General features: G+C 40.2%; 2 protein-coding genes across 3 annotated transcripts in view; both read left to right on the forward strand.

Moving 5' to 3' along the window:
• Positions 1–20: 20 nt before the first annotated feature.
• On the forward strand, positions 21–10,165 carry sirt2 (sirtuin 2). The gene is made up of 16 exons (XM_003229343.4): positions 21–172; positions 306–385; positions 1,926–1,971; positions 2,854–2,970; positions 3,233–3,274; positions 3,906–4,012; positions 4,116–4,172; positions 5,016–5,084; positions 5,488–5,617; positions 5,728–5,787; positions 6,358–6,413; positions 6,552–6,628; positions 6,725–6,776; positions 7,717–7,784; positions 9,169–9,235; positions 9,375–10,165. Exons 1-16 carry the CDS (start codon positions 157–159, stop codon positions 9,534–9,536), a joined length of 1,206 nt encoding a protein of 401 aa, XP_003229391.3. The 5' UTR covers positions 21–156; the 3' UTR covers positions 9,537–10,165.
• Positions 10,166–10,312: 147 nt separating this feature from the next.
• rinl (Ras and Rab interactor like) overlaps positions 10,313–16,695 on the forward strand; it is a 51,211-nt gene continuing 44,828 nt past the window's right edge. The window contains exon 1 of one of the 2 annotated variants that reach the window (XM_062962437.1): positions 10,313–15,938. The gene's annotated coding sequence lies outside the window, so the exon portion shown is untranslated. The remainder of the gene's footprint in view (positions 15,939–16,695) is intronic. The other variant, XM_062962438.1, reaches the window with a different exon arrangement.

Genomic DNA, 16,695 nt, shown 5'->3' on the forward strand with positions numbered 1-16,695 from the left:
AAGCCGCTTGCTGATTGGTTGTGACTGCGACGGCTTTCTGGGAGCTGTAGATTTCCGCTCTAGGTGACGACTTCCGGCCTGGGGGTTTGTTGTTATTCTCTCTCTTCCACGGCTCCGGTCAGTCGCGGTTTCCGCGGCGGCGGCGGAGGATGCTTCATGGAGAGTCGGGAAGGTAAAGATAGGCCTGTGGAGAGGGGTTTAGCGGGGAAGGGAGACCTGAGGCCTAGTGGGGCCCGGTCTTGGCCCGCCAGTGTCGGGTAACCGAAGCAACCAGGATCCCTTTGTTATGCTTCCTTCTGTCACAGACCCCGGAGCTGCCGCCACCTCCTCCGCCAGTAACGAAGCCGATGCGGCCGCAGAGAGGGAAGCAGCGTCCGGCTCCTCGGTGAGAAGGAAAATGGGCTCAAATTCTGACCCTCTATCAGAATTTTGTGTCCGTTTAGTGACCATTTTTAAAGTTGCACCTTATGTTTAATTTTTGTTTTCTGTATTTTATAATAATAATAATAATAATAATAATAATAATAATAATAATATAAACTTTATTTGTATTCTGCTCTACCTCCCCAAGGGGACTCAGGGTGGATTCCAACAACAAAAGCAAGAAGCAGTTAGATCAGGCTGGTAGGTTGTTAGGAATTGTGGGAGTTGAAGTCCAAAACACTTGGAGGGAGGGCCGAAGTTTGCCCATGCCTGAGCTCGATGGACTTCAGATAAGAGTGAATTACCCAAGAATTTAGAACAGGGGTCCCCAAACTAAGGCCCGGGAGCCGGATGCGGCCCTCCAAGGTCATTTACCTGGCCCCCGCCCTCAGTTCTATAATATAATATTTTTATATCATATGTATAATATATTGTATATACATACAATATTGATAAAATATTATAATGCTATACAATATAATACTAATAATAATACCATATAATAATATTAATTATATGTTATATATTACATATAATATTACAGTATAGTGGTATAGTTCAATATAGTAATATATAATGCTAATATTATGCTACCGTGTTTCCCCGAAAATAAGACAGTGTCTTATATTAATTTTTGCTCCCAAAGATGTGCTAGGTCTTATTTTCAGGGGATGTCTTATTTTTCCATGAAGAAGAATTCACATTTATTGTTGAACAAAAAAATGAACATTTATTATATACTGTACAGTAGTTGTCATCACAAACCAATATAACCAGACAAACTCTGAATCCTATCAAGAATTTCTTGTTACTACCATTATTTCCATCTACAGCTGGTATGTACATTTACCAATCCTGCATGCTCTGGTGTTCTGTTTGGCGGGCATGCTTCCAAACAAAAACTTTGCTAGGTCTTACTTTCGGGGGAGGCCTTATATTTAGCAATTCAGCACAACTTCTACTAGGTCTTATTTTTCGGGGATGTCTTATTTTCAGGGAAACAGGGTATGCTAATAATATATTGTATGTACATACAGCTGCTCTGATTCCCCTTCGGGGTGAAAAGGGTGGGATATAAATGTAGTAAATAAATGTAGTAAATGAATAAATAATTAATTTTAGACTTAGGCTCACACAAATTCTGAAATTACTTGAAGGCACACAACAACAATTCTAATTAACTTGACTATCTCATTGGCCAGTAGCAGGCCCACACTTTCCATTGAAATCCTGATAGGTTTATGTTGGTTAAAATCATTTTCATTTTTAAATATTGTATTGTTCTTTCATTGTTGTTGTTGTTGTTGCACTACAAATAAGACATATGCAGTGTGCATAGGAATTTGTTCGTTTTTTTTTTCAAATGATAATTCGTCCCCTCAACAGTCTGAAGGATTGTGGACCGCCCCTCTGCTTTAAAAGTTTGAGGACCCCTGATTTAGAATCTTCTCTTATTCATTCCTTAATCCTTGCTCTCTTTCCCTGACCCTTTTTCATTTCAGGGTTCCGATTCTGATGACGAAGGTGGGGCTTCTGGATTGACCGAAAGTAGGTGTTCTGTTCAGAGTAATCTTATGCTTGTAGGAGGCTGTGGGGAAGGCATACAGGCAGTCCCCAAGTTATAGGCACCTGACTTACAAATAACTTGTATTTAAGAACAAGTTCCAGGGTGAATTCACTCCTGGAAGAGTTATTATTGTGGGGAAAAGGTGTCTCCACTGAAGCTTTCTCACTAACTCGCTGAAGTTTCTACAACAAGCCACATTTTTGAAACTCCAATTATCACAGGGACAGAAAGTGAGATTAAATCTTCTGAACAGGGGCACAGACCACAAAACAAACTCCACGGAGGTGTGAGAACCCTTCCCTGTGCTATCCAAAGTTTATATATATATATATATATATATATATATATATATGTGTGTGTGTGTGTGTGTATATATTGGAGTTACACTTAAAAATGTACACATTCAACTTCAGAACAGGCCCTTGTTCATAACGTGGGGACTGCTTGTATTTGGGGTCTGTTTGAAATGTGCTTCCTGAGTTGGTTCAGCCTCTAAGAATATCATATAGCTAGGTGTTTGGAATCTTTGTCTCCAGGTTAACAATCCTTACTTATTCTTTCCTCCTGGTACTTAAAGATAGAAAACATCCAAGTTCTAACCGTTCCGTTTTACTGATGAAATCTAGTGATTCTCCCAAACAGGGTATACAAGCCATGAGTCTGTTCCTTGTTTTCATTATCATTTATTCCACTGTTATGTGAGACTTTCTCTTATTTTGATTAAAGAGTCTGTCACACTTCAGAGTTCACATTTTATGAAATTGCTAGATTTTTTCGGACTGCATAGGACCTTATTTCAAGCATGAACTCAATTGCTGAGAGCCAATGGGGCTAGTTTTAAAGATTTCTCCTTTTTTTTACAGTGGAGTTTTTGCGAAATCTCTTGTCCCGGACATTAAACTTGGGCAGCGAGAAGCCTGAAAAAGTGCTGGATGAGCTGACCTTGGAGGGAGTGAGCAGATACATGCTGACTGAAAAATGTAAGCCAGTTCTCCCTTTGAGGGTGACTTTGGATTTAGGTTGGAGGCAGTATTGTCCTATTCTCCTTTAATTCTACGGGGCTTCCGAATTCTGAGACAACCATGCAATGCTGAGACAAAGCGGTGCTAAAGAGAAGTTGAAACAGGCTTATGATCTCTGAAATTAATTTATACTAACTCAAAATGTGGTGGGATATAGGTGCGAGATACTTTTCTGGAATGAATGGTTCATAAATAAAGTATGTCTCCCTTTCTTTTGCAGGCAAAAATGTGGTGTTTATGGTTGGAGCAGGAATCTCGACTGGTGCGTGTCACAGGGGCTATATAATAATAATAATTATTATTATTCTTATTAAGGTGTTGCATGGTTTCCAGGCTGTATGGACGTGTTCTAGCAGCATTTTCTTCTGACGTTTTGCCTTCATCTGTGGCTGGATCTGATGGTAATTGCGCAGGCATATATACTCCACTTGCTTTACTACCATCAGATCCTCTGAAGATGGCAGCCACAGATGCAGGCGAAATGTCAGGAAAAAATGCAGCTGGAACATAGCCATACAGCCCCAAAACCACAGAACACCCCAGTGATTTCAGCCAAGAAAGCCTTTGACAATACATTATTCTTATTATTCTGCTGTACTGAGTTCTCTAAAGTTTATTTTCTATCTTAGAAAAGAAGCATAGAAAATAAACAATCCCCTGAATTTTAAAATGAACAACCTGCTTATTTCAGTTGTTTTTCCACAAGTGATATTCTTGATTTTTTTGTGTTTATGAAAGTGATAAGTAATTTCATCTTTAGGCCTGTATGGTTGTTAAATAGAAATGTAACAACTATCTGCAGAATTGAGGGTAAGAATGCATCTCCAGCTGCTTGAACTACTGGTTCTTTTTCTCTTCTGAATGTATTAATGAAATCCCTTTGCACCTTCTAGCTGCTGGGATTCCAGATTTCCGCTCCCCAGGGACAGGGCTCTATGCCAATCTGCAGCAGTACAACCTGCCATACCCTGAAGCCATCTTTGAGATCAACTACTTCAAGGTACTACACTGAGTTTCCTGCTTGTATCTAACATCAGTTAAGTCCACTACATTCAGTTTTATTTTGTTCACACTATCAATTCTTTTTCTCTGTCATGATTTAGAAACACCCGGAACCATTTTTTGCTTTGGCCCGGGAGCTATACCCAGGACAGTTCAAGGTAAGCTAAAATGTTTCAGAAGTTTGATTATTTCCAAGACTAACTTTAAAATAGTTGGATGTGGGTTCTTTGTGATGAATATTAAAATAGATTTCATACTATCTTTACAGCGTATCATAGCAAAAATCAGTTGGGTTGCTGTGAGTTTTTCGGGCTGTATGGTCATGTTCCAGAATAATTTTCTCCTGTTCAGTCTGCATCTATGGCAGACATCCTCAGAGGTTGTGAGGTGTGTTGGAAACTATACACGTGGGGTTTATATATCTGTGGAATGTTAAGGGTGGAAAGAACTCTTGTCTGTTTGAGGCAGGTATGAATGTTTCAATTGGCCACCTTGATTAGCATTGAATATCCTTTCAGTTTCAAGTTCTGATTGTTTACTTCCTGGGGGAATCCTTTGTTGGGAGGTGCTAGCTGGCTCTGATTGATTCATGTCTGGAATTCCTCTGTTTTCTGAATGGTGTTCATTTTTTACTGTCCTGATTTTAGAATTTTTTAAATATTGGTAGCCATATTTTGTTCATTTTCATTGTTTCATCCTTTCTGTTGAAATTGTCCACATGCTTGTAGATTTCAATGGCTTTTCTGTGTTGTCTGGCATGGTAGTTGTTAGAGGGGTCCAGCATTTTTGTGTTCTCAAATAGACCTTGAAATTGAAAGGCAATTCAGTGCTGATTAACGTGGCCAGTTGAAACATTCACACCTGCCTCAAACTCCTGCAATTCCTAACAGCTGAAGGGCCAAAATTGGCCCATACCTGATCTAGGAAGTCTGCAGGTTAACTTCTCCCTGATTTTTTTTATTGATGAGGAGAACAGTTTAACTCTTTTACTCCTTTTTCAGCCCACAGTTTGTCACTACTTCATGCGCCTCCTAAAAGAGAAAGGGTTGCTGCTCCGTTGCTACACACAGGTGAGGGAAACTGTTCTTCCTCTTGAAAAAAAGAGAGAGCGGTATACCTATTATATTTGTCTTGTTACAAAAGGCTGGACCTGCAACAATTGGAGAGGAAATATCTAGTGCCCTGGGTGGCATTTTTTAAAGAATCTGTGTGGGTGGCTTTCAAAAGTAAAAAAAAAAAAAAAGGAAAGCAGAATACATTAGTTGTAACTGGGGTGATAGTTCTGGGGCATATCTCAGTTAGAGATCTTGAAGTGGGGTTGAAGTTCATAAAAACTGGAAACCGCTGCACTGAGACTTGGGCACAAAAAGGGGCTTTGGATATGAGGGAAAGAAACAGAGACAATTCAATAAGGGGGCTATAGATTAAACATTATTTTTCCTACACTTTTATTTTACTCAATCTATTTCCCAGAACATTGATACCTTGGAGCGGGTAGCTGGTCTGGATCATGAAGATTTGGTAGAAGCTCATGGCACCTTCTTTACCTCGCACTGCATCAGCCCCACCTGTAAGAAGATGTACAGCTTGGAGTGGATGAAAGGTGGGGCTTTGGAGTGGAAGGTGGGGAGGGATTTAATCATCTGAATGTTACCCATTCCTTGATGTAAAGCTTTAAAGAGTCTAAAAAGTCTCTTTTCTATTTCCTTTCAGAAAAGATCTTTTCCTCTCTCATCCCCAAATGTGAAAAATGTCAGAGTGTGGTGAAGCCAGGTGAGCACCCCCTTTGACAAGTCTCTTTTAGAACCGTGAGCACACCATTTATAGCGCATTTTGGTATGTGCTATAAATGTTAGATTTCCATTTTGGCAGATTGGATTTGGAATAATCTTTTGTGTTAATGATTTGAGTTCAAGGGCCAAAGAACCATCTGGTGAATGGAATTGCCAGCTAAAAGATTTAATCAAAAAGCCAGGGTGACCCTTGCATGAGGCTGTTGCAGCCAATGTACCTCAGTGGCTCTGGAATTTTATGCCGTGCAGGAATTATGCAAATTAATTTCTGATTATTATTGCTTTGCATACTTTATCCTCCCTTTGTTAATCATGGAAATAGACCCAAAGCTTGCAGTTCTAACTTGTGAAAATCATCTTCAGGAACAACTCTGGCTTCAAGAAACTTCAGATTTCTTGCATAAACATATCATCATAGCTGTAAGGTTTAGAGATGTGTTCTTTTATTTATTTTAGTAGAAGGTGGGATCTTTGAGTAGCTTTGTCCATAGAAACCTAGCACACCTGAAGCCCTGGCAATGTTAAGTCTCCTTTTCCCCTTTTTACTCAGATATCGTGTTCTTTGGGGAAAATTTGCCCTCTCGGTTCTTCTCCCTGATGCAGTCAGTAAGTGTTTGAGTTATTTACCTTCAGGGTCAGGGCTCTAGTAGTCACAAACATGCCACCCCTATAGTATTTTTGTTGTGTTCATAGTCCTGGAGAACAGCCCTCTGACTCATTTTCTTTTGCTTACTCTGTTTGCAGGATTTCCAGAATGTGGACTTGCTTATTATCATGGGCACTTCCCTTCAGGTCCAGCCCTTTGCCTCACTTGTTGCCAGGTAGGTGAACCTCGGTTGTATGAACATTTTGGCTAATGTTACTCGTCAAGATATATCCATGTTTATATTTTCCCCTTATTCCTCTTTCTCTTCCAGAGTCCCCACAAACACCCCACGGCTTCTTATCAATAAAGAAAAGACAGGGGAGGTAAGGCCAAGTTTGGTTCACTCTTCTTTTGTCACATCCTGAGTTCATATTTTTGACAAAAGGTTTCTCAATGATTTGAGGATATTGCCTTGAGTGCTTCAGTCAGAGTAGGAAGGGCACATTAGTAAGATTTAGCAAACTTAATTTCCTCTGTAGATTCCATATGTTAGTTGAGAAATCAGGGCCATCAACAAGGAAGGGGGATTCCTTTCACAGCTGATTGTTGGTGCAAGGAGATACGTTTGTGACTGTAATGAGAAGCATGCTTGCAACTCCATCCCACTTAAACAAAACATATGTATGGACAGGGATTGAAATAAAGGCTTTTAATAAAGACTTTGATCTTAAGCAAGGATGTCAAAGTCATTTTCATTGAGGGCCACATCAGCCTGTCAAAGGGCAGTTGTATCCATGGATGACAAATCTGTGGATAAAGAGGGAAAATCTTTTTTTACCCAGTTGTTGGTACTCTAGTTTTTACCCAGTTTGGGTCCCTGGATGTTGCAGAATAACAGCCCCAATCACTTTTGACTTTATGCCATGCAGACTGGGGATAACGGGAATTCCAACTCAACAGCACTTGTGGCTCCGAAGTTGGACAAAAGTTAGAGGACGTTTTAAAGTCAGGCATTGTATTCACAAGTTTTGTATCTAGATTCAAACCCCATTCTCCTGATTCAACAGAACAAACTGTAGCCTTCTAGATGTTACTGTATTACAACTCCCATCAACTCTAGTCATGCTGTCTAATGATGAGGAATATTGAAGTTGTAGTCCAGCATCAGGAGGGCCCCATAAAATGACATGGCAGGCTTGATTTGGCCCACAGGCCTTGATCCAAATATTGATCCAATAAATGTTATAATGACAGCTATATCTTTAAAAAGCACACACCAGAATCACAAGTGTCATCATGTTACATCTCTTTATCTTATTGCAGAGTGACCCTTTTATGTCCTTGATGGGCTTTGGCTGTGGGATGGACTTTGACTCAGAAAAGGCATACAGGCAAGTAATTGCAGGGACCCGGGATGGAATGGTGGGGATATAAACCAAAGACTTATATTTGGGGTCTGGAGTGCTGCCAAGAAAAAGTACATTGGTATTGTCAAGGCTTCCAAACGAAGGGAACTTGGAGTGTGTGATACATTGGAATTCACCTCAGTAAAAGATATGCAGTTCTCCTGGTGCTGTATGGTGCCGTATCATTAGTGTAAGTCAGGCATGGGCAAACTTTGACACTCCAGCTGGTAGGTTGTTAGGAGTTGTGAAAGCTGAAGTCCAAAACACCTGAAATGTGAAAGTTTGCCCATGCCTGATATAAGTAGTTGTGGAAGACACTGAGCTCAACTGACTGGCATTGGAGAAGTTGCCAAATCTCTTTTGCTCCCTTAGCCCAGTGGTTCTCAACCTTGGGTCCCCAGATGTTTTTAGCCTACAACTCCCAGAAATCCCAGCCAGTTACCAGCTGTTAGGATTTCTGGGAGCTGAAGTCCAAAAACATCTGGGGACCCCAGGTTGAGAACCACTGCCTTAGCCCACCGTTTGTAGGGAAATAAGAAAGGATTTTTTTTAATTGTTCACTGAGATCATGCATGGAAATTGCCTGGGCTACTTGGAAACCAATACATAATAATTGTTACTATAATAATTATAGTAATAATTATTATTTATTTCTAACCTGCCCTCTCTCCCCGAAGAGACTCGGGCTGGTTTACACATACAAAATGCAAATATTTGATGCCATATACAATCATAAAAACACAAGCAAATATGCATAAAAACTTAACATGATAAAATAATAAAATACAGATCATAATTAAAAGTGCATATAAAATAAACTCAATGGGAGAGATGACGTTTGGGCCTCCTAAAGTGCAGTAACCAAGTACTGTTCAGATGGAATTTAGAGATGTAATATATAGGCATGAAGTGGCCGTACTGTGTGTTATCCCTTACTAAGAAAGCAGTCAGGAGGGGACGGGTTTTTTTCCTCACTATTCATCTGCTTCTCCATTAGGCTATGGAGCAGAGATGGATTTTAAGATATTTTTTTAAAGGATGGGAGGGAAGGGACTCTTCTCACCTCAATAGGGAAGGTGTTCCAGAGTGACCACAGAGAAGGCCCTCTCTCTCGTGCCCACCAGCCATGCTTATAAACCGGGATCCAGGTTCTCAAATAATCTGTGCTCCAACAGTTTAGGGCTTTATAGGTAATCACTAGCACTTTATATTTAGCCCAGAAGCAGACCGGCAGCCAATGGAGCTGCTGTAACAGAGGAGTTATTAGCTCCCTGAACGGTGCCTCAGTTTGCAACCTAAAATACAAAATGTTGTTCACTGACTCAGTTCTTTTTGGGGGGATTTTACATCCCCATTTCTTCTCTCCCAGGGATGTTGCATGGCTTGGAGATTGTGATGAAGGCTGCTATGCTTTGGCTGAGTTTTTGGGATGGAAGGTATGTGTCTTGTTATGGGATCATTGCGAGGAATTAAAAAGAGTGTCTCTTGGTACCAGAGAGAGAGAGCAGATTGCCATCCATACACAATTTGCTTCTCTATCCATCCCTAGCTTTATTTCTTTTTTTCCCTCCACAGAAGGAGCTTGAAGACCTGGTGAAAAGTGAGCATGCCACCATTGATGCCAAGTCAGGGCAGGCGGTTGGTGATGGGGCGAGCGCCTCCCGCCCTCACATGAAGGACCACCAGCAGAAGCCGTCCCCAAAGAGAGAAAGGCCTCCTCACCCCCAAGATGAATGAAGAGCTTAGACCCGATGGAAGAGGGACCCTTTCTGTGGATGAATTAAAAATCAAAACTGACGTTGGCTGAGTGATCCTTGTGGCTTGTAAAGCATTCTTTCAGGGATGGGGCCAGAGAAAAGATCGCCCCCGAGGTTTTTAATCTGGAAGTTCAGTGGGGAATCCTAGAGACTGTGATGACTTGTGCAGTGAAAGAGACCAAAAAAACACATTCAGGAAGTTTTTCATGGCTTGGGTTTTCTTGGAGTGTTTGCTTGGAAGGCCTACTAAACTGAAATCATGGCTGCAATGTTGGAGAGTTAAATTAGCAATACAAATGTTTCTTTATGATTTTTAAAAACCTTTGCTGTTAATTTGCAACTAACTAGCTAAAGAAAATAGTTCTAATTGGGGCGATGGCGAGATGGACAAAGGAGTGTTGACTGTACCCTTCGTGCACTTATCCTTGAGAGGTAGCTTTGGTTTGGCCAAAGAAGGCAGCTGCTGGAAGGAATGCGTCAAGATGATATGATCTATTTTTTCATTCTTGCAAGATGGCAATTTTAGATGTGTTTTAAGCCATTGTCTCTGTCGTTTGCAGTGAAGCTACCAGAGTGGCAATTAAAATCAAGCACCTTGATACTGGAAAAGGGTGTTGTGTTTTTGTCACTGTGTGTGTCCCATCGGCTGTAAGTACTTCCGCAGATTCAAAACCGGCTTCTTTGGGGAGCTGCAGGATGGTTTTGGAGATATATGTTTGTGTGTGTGAGTGTGATGGGAAAACTCTCAAAATCTGCATGGATGCCATCTTGTTGAATATTTTAGAAAGATAAATACATTGTTTTTGACATATGCACCAGTTTCTTCCATAAGGGTTGGAGCTATTTCATAGAGTAGAAAAATAATGGTCTAGTTACTTCTGTTCTTGAAACTCTGCAAGATGAAACATTTGAGAAATTTGCCAGTGAAGCTTGATACTAGTGGCTTGCTTTTTAATTGCTGACTGGCTTTCTGTGTTTTTCACTGACTGCCAGACAGGCAGAATTTCAACAATGCAACATCCCAGCCTTAAAACCCAGAGAATTAGTAAGGAACTCTGCTGACTTAATTAGATTTCAAATCTGATAACATAGTGTAACAAAATTTGAAAAAAAAATCTGTTCCTGATTGAAAATGTATTTTCTGTTTAATTGTGCAGTACTTACTTTGAAAGTAGTTGTTATACTCGAGAAAAATTATTTTTTATTCTTCTGTTATCTGAAATCCAAAAGTTTGTAATTTTCCTTAATGAAACTATGCCATTTTTTAACCTTTCAGAACAAGGTTTTTGCAGTTTAATCAACCTTTTCCCATGGGCTTCTGTGAGTTTTCCAGGCTGTATGGCCATGTTCCAGAAGCATTCTCTCCTAAGGCCCGGGCTGTTGCGCAGGCTGGAGAGCAAGCCAGCTGAATCCAGCTGCAATGAATCACTCTGACCAGGAGGTCATGAGTTCGAGGCCCACTCGGAGCCTATGTTTGTCTTGTCTTTGTTCTATGTTAAAAGGCATTGAATGTTTGCCTATATGTGTAATGTGATCCGCCCTGAGTCCCCTTCGGGGTGAGAAGGGCGGAATATAAATGCTGTAAATAAATAAATGTTTCGCCTAATCTATGGCAGGCATCCTCACAACCTCTGAGGATGCCTGCCATAGCCGTGGGTGAAATGTCAAGAGAGAATGTTTCTGGAACATGGCCATACAGCCCGGAAAACTCACAGCAACCCAGTGATTCTTGTCATGAAAGCCTTTGACTACTTTTCCCATATTTTTATGATAGAACCAGTTAGGAAATGACATTTATAACCCAGGAACAAAAATTGTATTACTTAGTGTAATCTTTCGACGAGCGGCCATTGGAACCATAGTATGCACTTAAAATCAAAGAAGCAAGGCAAATAAATGTATGCTGATACTCCAGTCATGCTGTATGTTAATACTGTATTTCTTCAGTTCTAAGACTCACTCCCCCTCAGATAAACATATTTAAGAATGGGGAACATTTTAATAATAACATTATGTGTACCCTGCCCCCTCTCCCCGAAGGGACTCGGTGTGGCTTACATCAGATACAGAAAATAATATAAACAATGAAGAATAATAAACAATGCCTCTTCGTAGAATTAAAATGACACAATAGTATAAACATTAATAAATAACAGTTTCAAAGCTATTTGTCCTCTAAAAACAGTATAAATATAAACACAGTTTAAACTAGTCATAGAATCATAGAATAGTAGAGTTGGAAGAGACCTCATGGGCCATCCAGTCAAACGCCCCGCTAAGAAGCAGGAAATCGCATTCAAAGCACCCCCGACAGATGGCCATCCAGCCTCTGCTTAAAAGCCTCCAAAGAAGGAGCCTCCACCACAGTCCAGAGCAGAGAGTTCCACTGCTGAACAGCTCTCACAGTGAGGAAGTTCTTCCTGATGTTCAGGTGGAATCTCCTTTCCTGTAGTTTGAAGCCATTGTTCCGTGTCCTAGTCTGCAGGGCAGCAGAAAACAAGCTTGCTCCCTCCTCCCTATGACTTCCCTTCACGTATTTGTACATGGCCCTCATCATGTCTCCTCTCAGCCTTCTCTTCTGCAGGCTAAACATGCCCAGCTCTTTAAGCCGCTCCTCATAGGGCTTGTTCTCCAGACCCTTAATCATTTTAGTCGCCCTCCTCTGGACGCTTTCCAGCTTGTCAACATCTCCCTTCAACTGCAGTGCCCAAAATTGGACACAGTATTCCAGGTGTGGTCTGACCAAGGCAGAATAGAGGGGAGCAGGACTTCCCTGGATCTAGACGCTATTCCCCTATTGATGCAGGCCAGAATCCTGTTGGCTTTCTTAGCTGCCGCATCACATTGTTGGCTCATGTTTAACTTGTTGTCCACAAGGACTCCAAGGTCTTTTTCGCACACACTGCTGTCAAGCCAGGCATCCCCCATTCTGTATCTTTGATTTCCATTTTTTCTGCCGAAGTGAAGTATCTTGCATTTGTCCCTGTTGAACTTCATTTTGTTAGTTTCGGCCCATCTCTCTAGTCTGTCAAGATCGTTTTGAATTCTGCTCCTGTCTTCTGGAGTGTTGGCTCTCCCTCCCAGTTTGGTGTCGTCTGCAAACTTGATGATCGTGCCTTCTAACCCTTCGTCTAAGTCGTTAATAAAGATGTTGAACAGAACCGGGCCCAGGACGGAGCCCTGCGGCACTCCACTTGTCACTTCTTTCCATGATGAAGACGACGCATTGGTGAGCACCCTTTGGGTTCGTTCGCTTAGCCAATTACAGATCCACCTAACCGTAGTTTTGTCTAGCCCACATTTTACTAGTTTGTTTGCCAGAAGGTCGTGGGGGACTTTGTCGAAGGCCTTCCTGAAATCCAGGTACGCTACATCCACAGCATTCCCTGTATCGACCCAGCTTGTAACTCTATCGAAAAAAAGAGATCAGATTAGTCTGGCATGACTTGTTTTTGGTAAATCCGTGTTGACTATTAGCAATGACCGCATTTGTTTCTAAGTGTTTGCAGACCACTTCCTTAATGATCTTTTCCAGAATCTTGCCTGGTATCGATGTGAGGCTGACGGTAATACTCAGTTTCTGTTAGCAAGATACCTGACATGATTAATGCTTTGATGGTCATTCAAATCTTGTTGGATAATTAGATAATACTCTAGCCATTATCAAAACCTTGCTTAAATAGCCAAGTTTTCAATTCCTTACTGAAGGTTGAAAGAGTGGGTGCTTGCCTTATTTCCTTGGGGAGAGCATTCCAGAGTCGAGGGGCCCTCTCCTTCGTCCCCACCAACCTCACTTGTGATTTTAGAGTCGCAGGTGTATCTTAACGTATTTTCGTTGGTGGGACTGAAATTAGGGTGCGCCTTACAATTGATTGTATCTTACAATTGAAGAAATACGATAGTATTGTTTCCCTCCAGGCATAAATCTTTATGAAATTAAAACAGAACCATTTATCCACAAGAGGGAGACGTTGACATATTTGGGGGAATTAAATGTATGTGCAGAATAACCCAAAAATTCTTTAGAAGAGGGGAAAGCCCTAAGCAGGAAGTGGCCTTGAATTGCTTCAGTGTGGGCTATGCATGTTTAGTGGGCACAGAATACTAAGACAGTGTGTATCTGTTTGTTCGTATGCACAAAATGAGAGAAACCATGGCTGGCAGGAACCCTGAACAATAGCATTCTACACTACAATTTGCAATTAAAAATATTTATTTAAATAATATTTATCTCTATTTTTAAACATTTGGAGAAATAAACAAGATAGTCCAGTCTCCCTCCTTGTAAATCTCATTCTGCCTATCTGGGCTTACTCTGAGAAAGGTTCTGCTTCCCATCATTTTTAGGTGGAAAAAAATTAGGACTCCCCAAGATAATATTTCCATCAATTGTAATGGGATGTTCTGTACAGCAAGACATTTTCTGGTCTGCATAAACCAGCATTCCACCATTTGAAGTCTTAACAGTGGTGTTGAACTACACTTGTCCTCACATCTGGATGCATGTTAATGGAAGTTCTCGTTCAATAATACATGTCCAAATCCAAACTTATCTTTGCTTCGCCATAACCATATTTGTCTTGGCTAATAGGGAATGCTGCCAGAAACTGTGAAGGCAGCAAATGATGGTTACATCCAATACATCTTCCCTGGAAATGAAGAGTACAGAGGCTTTTTGTCAAAACAGGTTTGCTCAAAAGGCTTGGCTTGGAAGATGATCAAAACATCGGCATGGCTTGTAAGCCGCCCCGAGTTCCTTTTGGGAAATGGTGGTGGGGTAGAAATAAAGTTGGGTTACTATTATTATTATTATTATTATTATTATTATTATTGACACAATGACATAGTATGACACAGCAAACAAGAAAGGTATGCTGGATTATTTTATTATGACACAGCAAACAAGATAGGTATGCTGGATTATTTTATTATGACACAGCAAACAAGATAGATATGCTGGATTATTTTATTATGACACAGCAAACAAGACAGATATGCTGGATTTCGTATCACAATATCACAATATCTATCTTGTTTGCTGTGTCATAATAATAATAATAATAATAATAATAATAATCCAGCATATCTATCTTGTTTGCTGTGTCATACTATGTTGTTGTGTCAATAATAATAATAATAAAACCAACTTTATTATTTTATTATGACACAACAAACAAGATAGACATGCTGGATTTCGTATCACAAAATCACAAGTCAAACACTTCCCAAGCATTTAGGACTGTGTGATGTATTTTCGGATGATGCGCGCAGACCCCAGTCGGGTGGCCTTTTGTAGTTGGCAAATAATAAACCAACATTATTATTATTATTATTATTATTATTTGATAGAAAATTGCTTCACCCCCTGTGCAATGTATGAGGAGCTCTGCAATGTTTCTTGCAAATATATGTAAGAGTGTACAAGCTACTGGTTCAATGCTCTTGTTCTGCACAGCAACTTGGCTGTCAAACGTGTGAGACAGAAATACAATTTTAAAAATAAAGCGAAATCCTTGATCCACCATTTTGGCCTCGATTAGACTAAGTGTAGCAGGAACAATTCTTTTTAGAGCTTTGCCAGAGATAAAGTGGGATAGAAATCATAATAATACAGTAGAGTCTCACTTATCCAACACTCGCTTATCCAACATTCTGGATTATCCAACGCATTTATTGTAGTCAATGTTTTCAATACATTGTGATATTTTGGTGCTAAATTAGTAAATACAGTAATTACTACATAGCATTACTGCGTATTGAACTACTTTTTCTGTCAAATTTGTTGTATAACATGATGTCTTGGTGCTTAATTTGTAAAATATAACCTAATTTGATGTTTAATAGGCTTTTCCTTAATGCCTCCTTATTATCCAACATATTCGCTTATCCAACATTCTGCTGACCCATTTATGTTGGATAAGTGAGACTCTACTGTAGTAATGGTAATGGTGGATATTTTGATGGGTGGGAAAAAGTAGAGGAATCGTCTTTCAGCCCAATGGGCTGCATTGTAATAGTGGGGGGGAAGTATGTAAGCTTAAATCTAACTGCCTATTAAATGAAGCCTTAAGACAGGCATTTTGATGACCATGATAATAATAATACTTTTTATTTTTTATCTGCCTCTCTTGTCGGTTCGAGGTGAGGAAGAACACAGTCAAAACATAGGAACATAATCCAACCTTGCAAAATAATAGCGATATCTGTATAAAAATTGGAAAAACCCCAGAGAGTGATGTTGTGTGGAGAGGGAAGTGATATCCTTTTGGGGGAATTTCAGGAAAGCTGGAAATGGTGTCAGGGCTGGAGTTTCCCAATCCCTGGATTACGGTGCAGCGCCAAGAGAAATTTCAAGTTCAACCAGGACTAGAATCCCAAAAGGGTTAGCAATAATGCCTTTTAAAAAAATCTTTTATTTATAATTATGGTGATACAATAAAAAGAAGAGAGCCGCATGTAAATACCCCCCCACACACATACACAAAAAAACCCCCCAAAAACAAACAACCACAACAGCAGTTACCACTACCCCGCGACCCTCCCTCCCCTGTATATGGTCTTCCAGTTCCCCTGCTCTGCGGTTGCTTCTTACTTTTCCCCTTTCTTCCCTGAACAATATTCTTAGAACCCAAGAGTAACTGCTCTTAAACAATATTTTTCTCTATATTTCCAAGTCTCTTTTTTTCCTTGAAATATTTACTTAATTTATCCCAGTCTGTTTTTGCATCCATTTTTTTTGAGATTATCTGCATTAATGTGTCCATATTTCGTATGTCCATTAATTTCAACATCCATTGTTCTAGCGAGGGTATCTCCGTTGTTTTCCAAAGTTTTGCGATCATGATTCTGGCGGTACTTATCATGAATGTAAACAGTTTTTCATTATTTGCATCCACGAAAAGGTCTGTTAACCCTAGTAGAAAGTATTCCGGTTTTAGTGCAAGTTTTATTTGTAATATAGTCTCCATTTCTTTCTGTATTATTCTCCAGAACCTTTTTATCTTCTTGCACCCCCACCACATATGAAATAAATCTCCCTTCTCTTTTTTGCATTTCCAACACTCTTCCCCATTCTTGCCCTTGTTAATTTTTGCCAGCTTTACCGGTGTAATGTACCACCTGAAGTAAATTTTATACCA

This window comes from Anolis carolinensis, unplaced genomic scaffold (assembly GCF_035594765.1).
Source record: "Anolis carolinensis isolate JA03-04 unplaced genomic scaffold, rAnoCar3.1.pri scaffold_10, whole genome shotgun sequence".
Taxonomy (NCBI): domain Eukaryota; kingdom Metazoa; phylum Chordata; class Lepidosauria; order Squamata; family Dactyloidae; genus Anolis; species Anolis carolinensis.